This window comes from Scylla paramamosain, chromosome 4 (assembly GCF_035594125.1).
Source record: "Scylla paramamosain isolate STU-SP2022 chromosome 4, ASM3559412v1, whole genome shotgun sequence".
NCBI classification, from domain to species: Eukaryota; Metazoa; Arthropoda; class Malacostraca; order Decapoda; family Portunidae; genus Scylla; species Scylla paramamosain.
The window spans coordinates 27,781,635-27,794,526 of NC_087154.1; the positions used below are offsets into that span (position 1 = coordinate 27,781,635).

The following is a 12,892-nucleotide window of genomic DNA, read 5'->3' on the forward strand; positions in this document are numbered from 1 at the left end:
GAATCTAGTGATATATATATATATATATATATATATATATATATATATATATATATATATATATATATATATATATATATATATATATATATATATATAATACATGTCTACTTATGAGTTTCAAGGGAAAGGAAACTGCTTTTAAATAAAAGTTTTACAAGGTGTGTGGAGAGGCCACAAATGCCTGCCAACAGAAGAGGTATTAGAAAGAAAACTTACAAAATTTACTGATGCTTTAGAGTTAAAACTACTTTCCATTTTAATCTTTTGATAATTATTTATTCTATACAAAAACACATTTTAGTTTCCTTTCTTAATCTAAAAGTTATGGATACTTTTGAAAGTTTGAATAAGAAAATTATCTGTGTTTGCAGACTTGCGTATGCACCACACAGTTATTACATAACTAACATAACTAACTGATCCAAATAAAAATGTTCATAAAACACTGACCTTACATGAGGATTTTGTGGCTCAAGATCCAGGGCTGTTGAGTTTACTGAAGAAGTTTCCACTTTCACTAACTTAGAGCTGCCACTGGGTGTCAGGGCTACAAACCTCAAAAGCAGAGGAGAGTCAGGGCCTCTGAGTTTTACCTAGAAGAAAAAAAAGATGCAATCTCTTCTTTTTTTTCTTTTGTAATTTACAAAGTGTCTGGTGGAGAGAGAGAGAGAGAGAGAGAGAGAGAGAGAGAGAGAGAGAGAGAGAGAGAGAGAGAGAGAGAGAGAGAGAGAGAGAGAGAGAGAGAGAGAGAGAGAGAGAGAGAGAGAGAGAAAAGAAAAAAAAAATTATATATATATATATATATATATATATATATATATATATATATATATATATATATATATATATATATATATATATATATAATATATATATATATATATATATATATATATATATATATATATATATATATATATATATATATATATATATATAATATATATATATATATATATATATATATATATATATATATATATATATATATATATATATATATATATACAGTAAAATCCCTCTCATCTGGCATTCGAGTATCCAGCAGCTTCAAGTATCCGGCACATTTTTTCCCCGAGCCTTAAAATCAATAAAAAACCAATGTGTACTCATAAAATTTATTAAAATTCCCGCGCGAGGCATACTTTGTCCCCTCGCCACCAGAGCGCACTGCTTTGCGCCACCTGCGGCCCACTGCACTGTGTTTACTGAGTGACTCAGTCCCGCGTGTGCACTGTTTATCGCCTGTCGCCTTCATCATGCCTAAAGTTGTAGAAAAGAGGAAGCGTGTTGTGCTTACACTTAAGCAGAAGGTAGACATTTGTTGACGATTAGAGAGAGGTGAAAGCAGACAGCAACTAATGTCGGAATATGGTGTGGGCTCATCAACTACTTATGACATTAAATCCCAAACAAAAAAGTTGCGGGATTACATGAAAGCCACCGACACCCCAAAGGTAGTGGAAAATCGTCACACACTGCAGTATCATCATGGTGAAATGATGGACAAAGTGTTATATGAGTGGTTCAGCTTGAAAAGATCAGAAGGAGTCACAATTACAGGCCCAATGCTACAATTGTGTGTTGGTGAGTGTGAGGTGGCAGCACGGGTGGCGACGCACGGCACGGCAATCAGCTGATCTTTGTTATGGTAAGATGCGTGAGTGTAGGGTGATGATTGTGGACATAATTTCACTTCTATTCAAGTATCCGGCAATATTCAAGTATCCGGCATGTCGGCGGTCCCGTTGATGCTGGATAAGAGGGATTTTACTATATATATATATATATATATATATATATATATATATATATATATATATATATATATATATATATATATATTATAAAATCACTGTGGATATTATACAGTATCCTCCCCATTAGTTCAACTCACTGAGCTTATTAACAGTACATACTTTGTGAAGATGGGGATGGGCTACTCCACCTCTTTAGAAGAGACAGACATCATTTCTTTTTTCATTTATTTTTCCTTAGAGTTGAGCATTTTTGCTATGCACAGCAGAAATAAAAAAAACATCTTGATTAAACCCTACTAGTTACAATAATGACATCTTTCATATTTTCTTACATGAAAAATTTTATACCAGCCTCCTATTACATCTCTTATTTCACTTTTGCAACAGCTTGATTAAATTTTTCTTTAAATTGTAACACTCATCTTTCCTCAGTAGCCATACTTCATATGCAAGATTCTATCTCAACTACAGCCTTGCTTACTTCTTCACTTCCACTCACTTATTTCTAAGTAAAATCACCACAACCAGCTTACCTTGGTAGAACATGCTGAATGGTCTCTGAAGTGGTTGAATGAGCAAGATGAAAGAGCTGATGTAGTAATGGTTTCATCGTGGTCTGGGGCCTCTGTTTCACTGCTGTATATTGCTCTCAGCTCATGATTTTGCTGGAACAAGAAAATCACAATAGTTCTAAATAAAACCCTAGTGAATCATCACGAGAGAGAGAGAGAGAGAGAGAGAGAGAGAGAGAGAGAGAGAGAGAGAGAGAGAGAGAGAGAGAGAGAGAGAGAGAGAGAGAGAGAGAGAGAATCAAACTTAATTTCTTTCATGACCATTACAATCATGTTATACTGGTACCTTTGACAGATAAAATTCCTCTGCCTTGACAGCAAATCCTAAAGAGATAAGTTTTTGGTTGATAGAGATAAACCTGCCACCTTCCTTTCCTAGCAGATTCACTCGCAGCATTCCACTCACAACACTATATATCTGTGAAACAAATCAATATTATTCTATATAACTGTTGATTTTTCATTTTGTAAAACTTATGAATATAAAACAAAATATAAAAAAAAATATATAAAATATTCATTTTTATAATGTAGTTACAGGATACTGAAATGCAAATTACTGGCAGTCCAAACATATCTGCTGTAAAACCTTAGCTTTAAAGCTTACTGAACTACCAATCCCTAAAAAAAAATGAAATAGAAAAGGACTTCAACTAGATGGATACCTGACACATGTACATCAAATGTATTTCAAAGACCTTTGATTCGAAAACTTGGGACTAAAAATAATAGCATGAGAAGCACCTAAGTTATTAAGTGATAGTGCCAATAACAAGAGTTTATAAGATTCTCTTGGCCTATATGAAATAGTGCCATATCCAATGCCTGGACAAGATGTCCCATGAGGAAAGTTAGATATTCTCAGAAATGAAAAATCAAGTCATTCTAGGTGGGAAATATTCTATTGTCACATGCTTTAAAACTCCATGGTTTAGAAGTTACAGGGCATCTAAATATGAATGAGCTAAGGGTTAGTGAAGGGGAGGGAGGGAGGGTAGCAATGGTAGGCATTACCATCTTAACACTTTCTTTACTGCCAATCCAAAATGTGCACATGCAACATATAAAAAGTTTCCCCTACACACAGTGTATCAATGACATCATTTCATATGCGGTTTCTATGAAGGATATAAAGGCTTCTCATAGGGCAATTTGTGTGGTTGGGTGGGACACTCACTCGTGCTAAATCTCACAACTCTCATTCCTATTCCATTTCTATTTTGATTGCGCATTATTTCATGAAGATACAATGACTCCATGATGTTGATTAATGAATTTTACCTTATATGTTTTGAATCTGATGTATATAATGATGCATATGCTGTGATTTGAAAATAAAAATAACAACAGGAAGTGTCTTCTAACTCTCACAACACTGAAGTTCTGAGTTAGCTTTTTGTTTTGATTTTTTGCTAAAGCTGCAAAAAGATAGTGATCTACAAGTGTCTGATGATGATGAGGGCCACTTTGACAAGCTGTTGGGTGAGAATGATGAGAAATACATGCCAGAAAATTATAGTGAAGTGAGTTTTAGTGATGATATGAGTGAGGAGGGTAGGTTGCTCAGATCACCATCTCCTTTGCTTGGGGGTAGCAGGCGGTTTACCCTGCAGGCTGACCCTTTCTCTGGCCAGTGACCTACTACCATACCTCCCTTAGACAAGCAAAAGTACAATCATTCTTCTTTCATATAAATAAAAAATCAAACTGCAAGTTTACTAAATCCATTTTGTACTTAACTATTATATGTACGGTAATCCCTTGACAATAGCGGGTGTTACATTCCAAAACCCCCTACAATAGGTGAAAATCTGCAAAGTACAAACAGGGATGCGTTCACTAGTGCGACTTGGGTGGCCTGGGCGACCTGGGTTGCCTGAGTTTCCCAACTGAATGGTTTTGGGCACCTCACAGGATACTGTAAACAAATCGTCAACATTGCCATGGATATGGCCACATTGTACCCAACTCTGTACCAGTAAACATATGGCTGACACTCATCCACTTGGTGATTTGTATTATGGAGCACTTGCTGTCCTCAGCAATGAGGTTCTTGGTGAAGATGTTACTAATATCATTAATTACCCATCCCATTTCCTTTATTTTCATTATTTTATATATCTAAGACTCAGTACTTTACTTACTAGTACATGTCATTGCATGTATGCAGACAGTATTTTAGCCATCTGCAATAAATGAGAAAGTACAACACTGATATAAGTATGGTTGGGCAGCCTTTTTTGTTTTGATATAACAGAACAGAGTGCACCACTCCTTTGCTTATACACTTTTTCTACATTCTTAAACACTTTTTAAACTGAATCTTACTTTTAGGCACATCCTTATGTATAAAAGAAAAAAAGTAAATTCAGTACACTCACCTGTGAAGATAATTCAACTTGACTAATGATAATGATAATGACAGTATGTGTGATTCTTTGTTTACTAATCTATGGTACACTGCATTTTTCTGTTAATATATTCTAATTAATGTGTTATATAGTACAGCACTGTACTGTACTTTTATTTTGATTTTTTAATCTATTAATTTTTAGGGTAGAAAATGCTTATTTTACCATCAAAATAAATAAAATCTACAAAAATATAAATATTTAATGGCTGCAGAAACCCGCGATATACTGAGGAGTTCATGATATAAATTTACACATATTAGCCAGAAAAATCTGTGATGTACTGAGGGCATGATAGGTGAATCCATAATAGTTGAGGGATTACTCTACATTATTTTCACATATCACATATGCATCTCATAGTCAATACCTATGTATGCATGCAAAAAAAAAAATATATATATGGTATACAGAACATATATACATCATGTAATGATAAAGTGATGATGTCCCAATGCAACCCTGCAGCTCACAGGAAACAGCAGGACAGCAGAGTTGAATTTTACAGATGCTCACAGGGAGCAGTGATAAAGAAAGGGTTAAGGATGTTACTTGATTACACATCAAGATTTTCATAAATAAAGGTAATATGAAGTTCAAGACTGCAATGTATCGTTATAACAAATAATAGCTAATATGTAATGAACTCCATATGGCACTAGCAATCAACTGGACATTGCAGGACAGCACTGTGTAGCTCCTTGCCATTGATGTATATTCATAATTGAATATCCTGTAACTTCTAAACTAAATTATGGCATTAAAAGTGATAAACCACAGAATGTTTCTGACTTGGAATGACCTGACCTTTCAATTCTGAGATTATGTGACTCTGCACATGGGACCCTTTATGTACATATGTATGTATGTATGTATCTACTGAGCTTTTATACAAGAGTAATAGATGGAGTGCAAGAGAGGGATGGATGGGTTGATGCGGTATACCTGGATCTCAAGAAAGCAGTTGATAAAGTTCCTCACAAATGTCTTATATAGAAGTTAGAGGATGAAGGAGGATTAAAGGGAGTAACACTGAGATGGATGGATGATTATTTACAAGGGAGTGAAATGAGAACAGTAATCAACAACACTAATTCAAGTTGGTGCGGTGACAAGTGGGGTACTAAAAAGATCTGTGCTGCCATCTATTATGTTTCAAATATATGTAAATGGTATGACAGAGGATCTAAATAGTTACATAAACCTCTTTGCTGATGATGCAAAAATAATAAAGGATGAAAATGACTGTAAGGCATTACAAAAGGATATTTCCAAGATACATGCATGGAGCCAAAGATGGAAACCAGAATCTAATGCCAGAATATACCACATGTTGGAAATAGGAAAAGTAGAAAGAGACCTTAATGGAATTACAAAATGGGAGGAGAAATATTAATGAAAAGTAATGAAGAAAAACATTTAAGTGTAATGACCTATGACACACTATCACCTGACAGGCACATAAGCAAAATATCTGGCTCTACATACAGCTTGTTAACAAACACTAGGGTGGCATTTAACTATTTAGATAAAGAAATTATGAAAAAATTATAATAAGCATGATAAGACCTAAATTGGAATACACAGCAGTAGTTTGGGCTCCACATAGAAAAAAAAGATATATGGAAACTGGAAAGAATACAGAGGATAACGGCAAAGATGGTATCAGAATTGAAAGACTTAGATAAAGAAATGATGAAGAAAATTATAACAAGCACGATAAGACCTAAATTGGAATACACAACAGTAGTAGTTTGGGCTCCACATAGAAAAAAAGATATATGGAAACTGGAAAGAATACAGAGGATAGCGGCAAAAGATGGTATCAGAATTGAAAGACTTAAGCTATGAAGAAAGATTTGAAGAAATGCGATTACCAAAACTACAAGAGAGAAGAGAAAGAGGAGACCTAACAACAATGTACAAATTAAAAAAGAATATAGAAAAAATAGACAAAAATGACTTGGTACCACAGATGGAGGAGGGAGAGAGATGGACAAGGAGGCATGGAAAGAAAATAAAGAAGAGTGGAGGTCTGAGCGACACCAAGAAATATAGCTTCCCTTGTTAAACTATGTTTGTCAAATGCTACTAATGTCCAGGCTCATAGCTGTGCTTGCCTGGGGTTAGAGGATTATACTATAATTTGCAATAGGCTACAGTTATCTACATTCATTCCAGATTTCCAACAATTTTATAGGAGGTGGGAATCTGTCTTCTGAAAGATTGTAAATACACTGTCACCTGGCCAGAGTGAGTAATATTTCTGTTGGGCAGTGGGTGGTTCTGTTACTGTGGGCTGTTTGTCCAGCAGGGCATTACCCTCACCCAGTGTGTGTACATCGTCTATACTGTCTGTTCCCTAGAAAGTGGCTTATTGATTCTTTTCAACTTGGAGGATTAAGTTAGTGTTTGTAATACTCCCTTCTCAGTAGGTGGTTTTAAAACCAAGTGGTGACCTCTGAGATTTGATTGCCATAGATAACCAGCAGATGTCTGGATTCACTGTATTTGTGCCCTGCACTAAGCTCACATAGGAGGTGGTTTAGGGAAGCTGACCTGAGTTAGTGGCAGCTATGAGAGGGGCTGAACCTGTCATCACAAATTATGTAGATTGATGGATGGATAAACAGACAGAATGACCATAATTTATTTACTGGGCAGTAGATAGATTATGAAGGACAGCAAAGACAGGGGGTCCACACATAAACACTAACAACCCACACAGTAATGGTGAAATGAGTGAAACAAAATGCAATGGGATGGTTTGGCTACATTGAGAGGATGAAAAGAAAGTGTATGCTGGAGAAAATTAAGATATTAATTGTGGATAGAGATGATTTGTATATGCTAAAAATGGAGGTTCTTCAGCAATAACCACTCCCATTGCAAGACACTCCCTCAGAATGAGGAACACAAGAAAGACAGATAAGAAAATATCTAGATTCCCAGACCTAGAAGAACTTGTGGTCCTCTTACTGAAGAGAGAGAGAGAGAGAGAGAGAGAGAGAGAGAGAGAGAGAGAGAGAGAGAGAGAGAGAGAGAGAGAGAGAGAGAGAGAGAGAGAGAGAGAGAGAGAGAGAGAGAGAGAGAGAGAGAGAGAGAGAGAGAATAATATCAATGGGTATACATCAGATTATCAGACTGATAAATAGAGAAGTAACAGCTTTGAGACAAATTTTTCTGAAGTGAAAACTAACACAAAAGGAGATTTGCTGTTTTGGACTCATAATATAGACAAGATCCAGGTAATGTAAGAGCAGTCATCAAGCTTAACCTATACACCAAAATGAAAAAGTAAGAAATTTCTTCAGAATATTAAGATTATACAAAACATAGATATGTACATACATAATGGAGAACTTGCTAAACTAGCTGCATCTATCACAGACTTAAAAGAAAGAAATAATAATAATAATAGCAAAAATTAAATAAATAAATAAATAAATAAATAAATAAATAAATAAATAAATAAATAAATAAATATATAAAATAAATAAATAAAATAAAAAAATAAATCTTTGTGTAGCTTATAGAGTGCCAGAAGTATATTCAGTGTCTTTAAATTAACCAGTGACTAAATCCCATGTCAATAGACCTTTTTGTCTAGATATTTACACTTATAAGAATTGTACTGATGCAGCATAATAACCATGGCAGAACAAGGATAGTAGCATATTTCTCAAATGAGCTGGGCTCTGCCAAACCTAATCCTCAGTTAGTAATAGGGAGCATTCAGTGTAGTGCAAGATTGCAGACAATTCCATAATTTTCTATGATGTTTTAAAGTAATACAAGAATGCAATCAGCTGTTAGTATTGGCATTCAAGTACATAAACATATCCAAAGGATGAACTGTTGGGTTCTGAAGAAGGAAGATTCAGTTTGGCACATAAAATAGTAAAATCTGAGAGGAATTACTGGGGTGGGCTATTGATTATTTGAAAAAAATGAAATGCTCAGGAACACATTTAACACATGTATAATTTTGTGTGGTATTATTTCATCTTAATAATATAATTAGTGGAGAGAGAGAGAGAGAGAGAGAGAGAGAGAGAGAGAGAGAGAGAGAGAGAGAGAGAGAGAGAGAGAGAGAGAGAGAGAGAGAGAGAGAGAGAGAAAAAATATATTTTTTTATTCTTTATTTATTTTTTTACATAACATACCTGAATTGTGAAACTCTTATTGAGGGCATACTTTTGAAGCCATTTAGTAGCATCTGGACCCCATGATCCATCTGAATATTTGGCAATTGGTTTCACTTCTGCCAGCATACATTCTACTGCCAACATGTTTACTTCCCGAAGTCTGAGGATGGAAAATGAATTTCTGAATCTATAGTATTAATCTCAAATACTCAGGCATCATATCATGGAACACAGTAAAAGTGTGTTGTATACTGCTATAACAAAAAATGCTTATGTACTTACAATGCACAAAGCTAACGTGATGAAGGTAGCTTTGTGATGAAAATAGTCATATTTGGAGTTAATAGTATTTGATGGTGCCATTGTCCATATTTGCAATTAGTACTGTCTATAATGTAACTAATGTGAGTGTGTGTGTGTGTGTGTGTGTGTGTGTGTATACATTATAGACATACATAGATACATACACACTGAACCTCGGTAAGTGGATCAAGATGTGCTGTGAACTTATCATTAAACCCAGCTGCGACCTCACTGAACATTTCTCTTTGTGTCTCGCAATGCAAGGGGGCAGTCACAGCCTGCCCTCTAAAGATAACTCTCTTCCTTCACACAAAACTGTAGTTAGGGTACTATTATAAGTGTTTAAGCATTGTTATCAGTTGCCAGGGGGGCTGTGTGAGGTGTGGACAGAGGATTGGGTGAGGATAGTGGCAGTTAGGTGTGGGCACTCGCCACCTCACCACCTCTGTCTTCCACCTACATCTGTTTTGTCACTGAGGGAAGAAATGACTCGCTGGGAGAAACAACTTTGAATATCCTTCCTACAAGCTATCTAGGCTTTGACAATGGCCTACACTCTCAATGTGAAAATTATTCCTGAGTTCCACAGGAGCTCCCATCCTGTTGCTGAGTGGTTTGAGAAAGCTGAGTTAGTGTGTTGCCTGAGGAACGTCAAAGACTTGACCACTGTTGTTCATCTACGACTCACCAGGGGTGCATTTACAGTATATCAGCAAGTGGATGACAGTGAGAAGAAAGACATCAAGAAGGTGAAGGGTGCCCTGTATTCTGCCTTTGCTATGGACCAGTTTACGCTGTACAAGTTGTTCGTGGCTTGACGATTGAAGAGCGACAGAGCAATGAGGTAGTTGACGTTTACCTCGCTGATCTACGCCATCTGTCATCCCTTTTTGGGGGCATGAGCGACATCGCCCTCTTGTGTGCATTCGTTGCTGGTCTACCAGACACCGTCTGCCAGCTGCTTTGGACGGGAACATGCCTTGAAGCAATGAAACTTGAACAAGTCCTTGAGCATGCACGAGTACTGCTGAGGGAAGACAGCAGCGCTTCAGCAATTGCACAGTTGAGATGGGATGCAACACGCAGCCATGATAGTCCACCAACAAGGAAACAGGATTTCATGTCTTATAACTGTGGAATGCCAAACCACCTGGCAGAGACTATGACGGAGAGGCAATCGCAGCGGCTGGGTCACCTGCTATCAGTGCAAAGAGGTGGGGCATGTCAATGCTTACTGTCCGGGAAACTGCGTGAGAGGGGGGGCGTTAGCGCCGGCTCCCTCTCATGTGTCGTGAATACAGTGCTGCCTGAGACACATGTGACTGTTGATGGTATTGAGGAGTGTGCTGATCGATACTGGATGTTCGATGAGCATCGTTCATGTGTCGTGTTGTTTAAGCTGGAGTGAGAAGAAAGTGGACTTACTGATGATTAATGGGGAATGTCAGTAGTGTGTCAGTGTAGGATGAGTGAATATGTTGACTCGAGATGGAATCTCAGAGAAGATTGATGTGCTAGTAATGAAGTTCAGACCTGAACTTTGACATCATTTTGGGCATGAATGGTATTACAGCTGTGGGGGGTGTGGCAGTTAAGTCCTCCTGTGATGTGCAATTAGGCTAGCGAAGTGTGTGTGGGGTGATGATTAGTGGTAGGCCAATGCTGCTGTTGAAAATTGAAGTGGTGGAAAAAGATTTCATTGTCAGTTATGAGAACAGCGCTAAAGCATGGACTGTGCGGTAGAGATGGGCTGTAGGTGAGAAGCCAGGCCACCTCCTTAATGGAATTGCTGAGTATCATGTTCCTGTGATGGTGTGGAGGGAATACAAGTCTGAACTAGAAGAATAGATTGACGAAGGATGGCTGCTTCCTTACAATGAAAAAAGAGTTTGGGAAGCACAAAGGACTGATTCCCTTAATAGCTGTCATTCAAAAGAACAAGGGAAAGGTGTGGCCAGTGCTGGACTACAGAGAACTGAACACTCACGTGGAGACACACACAGCAGATGTGGATGTGTGTGTGCTAATAAGTTACGTGAGTGGCACCAGATGGGCTGTAATGTTGCTTTACTCGACCTGAGGAAGGCATACCTGCAAGTACATGTGCACCACTCAATGTGGCCCTACCAGACTGTCTTCTTCAGAGGGCAACAGTATTGCCTAACCAGGCTGGGATTTAGCCTCAGTATCACCCCCATGGTAATGAAGGCAGTCGTGTCAGAAGTGTTAAAGCAGGACGTCATCAAGGAAGCTGCTTCGCCCTATGTGGACGACATTCTTGTCAATGAGGACCTCATAACATCTGGCGTGGTAGTCAATCAACTATGTCAGTTTGGTCTGGAATGTAACCCTACCCAACGTGTGGAGGAAGGAGCCTGTGTCCTAGGGCTGCAGGTAGGAGGTGTGAAAATTTTAGTGGCGGAGGGATAACAACATCAAGGAAGCACCTGTGTTGTTAACAAGGAGGTCGCTCTTCTTGTGGTGCAGAGAGCTGGTGGACCATTTGCCTGTGTGCAGGTGGGTGTGACCCGCAGCGTCGTTCATCAAGAGAAGAGTTACTCTTCTGACGAGGACATGGGACAACAAAACTGATGACACAAAGTTACAAGCCATAGTGGATGACGTGGTGCAGCGTGTGAGTCTCCAAGACCCTGCTGGAGGGTGCTGGGATATCTCGGGCAATACAGCTACAATGTGAGTAGACGCCAGCTTGTTGGCGTTACGTGTAGCAGTGGAGGTGAATGATGACATCGTAGAAGATGCCTGTTACCTTCGACAAGATGGGAGCGTGCACATTAACATGGTGGAAATGGATACTGCACTGAAGGGAGTGAATCTGGCTGTTGTGTAGGGCATGACGTGTGTACACCTCATGACAGATTCATTCACTGTTCATCACTGGATATCTGACGCCCTAACTGGGAAATCCCATTTGAAAACAAAAGCAGCGGGAGAAATGCTCATTTGCAGGCGCTTGAACACCTTGAAAGTGATCTGTGAAGAATACAGTTTGGAAGTGACTGTGCATGGAGTGAATTCTGCAGTAAACAAGGCAGATGTGCTGACCAGAGTTCTTTGGAAGTGGCTGATCACCCCAGACAAAATCAAAGTGTGCCCTAAGGGGCAGAAGAGTAACATAGCGTGTGCAGTGGCGTGTGTGGAGGAGCAGCACTGTAACATCGTGAAACTGCATCATGACTTGTGGTCACCCAGGTGTTAGACGAACTTTGCATTTTGTCAGACATGTCGACCCAACCATTGTGAGACGTGAAGTTTAACAAGTGGTGTCGAGTTGCCAGGTGTGTCGATCCATCGACCCTGCTCCTGAGAGGTGGCAGGCTGGTGTAATAGAGATGAAAGAAACATGGCAGCGAATCGGCATCAGCATCACCCATCATGCCACCCGCCCGTACTTGACCATCATGGACCTTCACGTTTCTCGATATGGCGGCAGCTGCAACTACAAACTGCAGCCTGTGTGGTGCAACAACTGGAATCAGTGTTTTACGAGCAGAGCACCCCTCGTGAAATTCTTCTGGACAATGATACAGCATTCCGCAGTAGACGTTTTAGAAGCTTCGCAGAAGAGTGGGGAATTTGTTTATGTTTCAGATGCGCTTATGTGGCATCTGGCAATGGTATTGTTGAACACTCAACTCTCTTCCTATTATTCATCAATGATCTTCTAAACCAAA

The 12,892-nt window shown here is 38.4% G+C and overlaps 1 protein-coding gene across 6 annotated transcripts in view; it reads right to left on the reverse strand.

The window, feature by feature from the left end:
• LOC135099938 (ATP-dependent RNA helicase TDRD9-like) overlaps positions 1-12,892 on the reverse strand; it is a 94,193-nt gene that overhangs the window by 18,896 nt on the left and 62,405 nt on the right. For 5 of the 6 annotated variants that reach the window (XR_010268456.1, XM_064002664.1, XM_064002666.1 and 2 more), the window contains 4 exons: positions 8,913-9,054; positions 2,622-2,753; positions 2,297-2,428; positions 454-596 (listed from right to left, as the gene is read on the reverse strand). Coding sequence is in view for 4 of the 6 variants with exons in the window: in XM_064002664.1 (XP_063858734.1) it covers positions 454-596; positions 2,297-2,428; positions 2,622-2,753; positions 8,913-9,054 (549 nt within the window). In the remaining 2 variants the exon portion in view is untranslated. Of the gene's footprint in view, positions 1-453; positions 597-1,922; positions 2,017-2,296; positions 2,429-2,621; positions 2,754-8,912; positions 9,055-12,892 lie in introns of those variants that run through there. The other variant, XR_010268457.1, reaches the window with a different exon arrangement.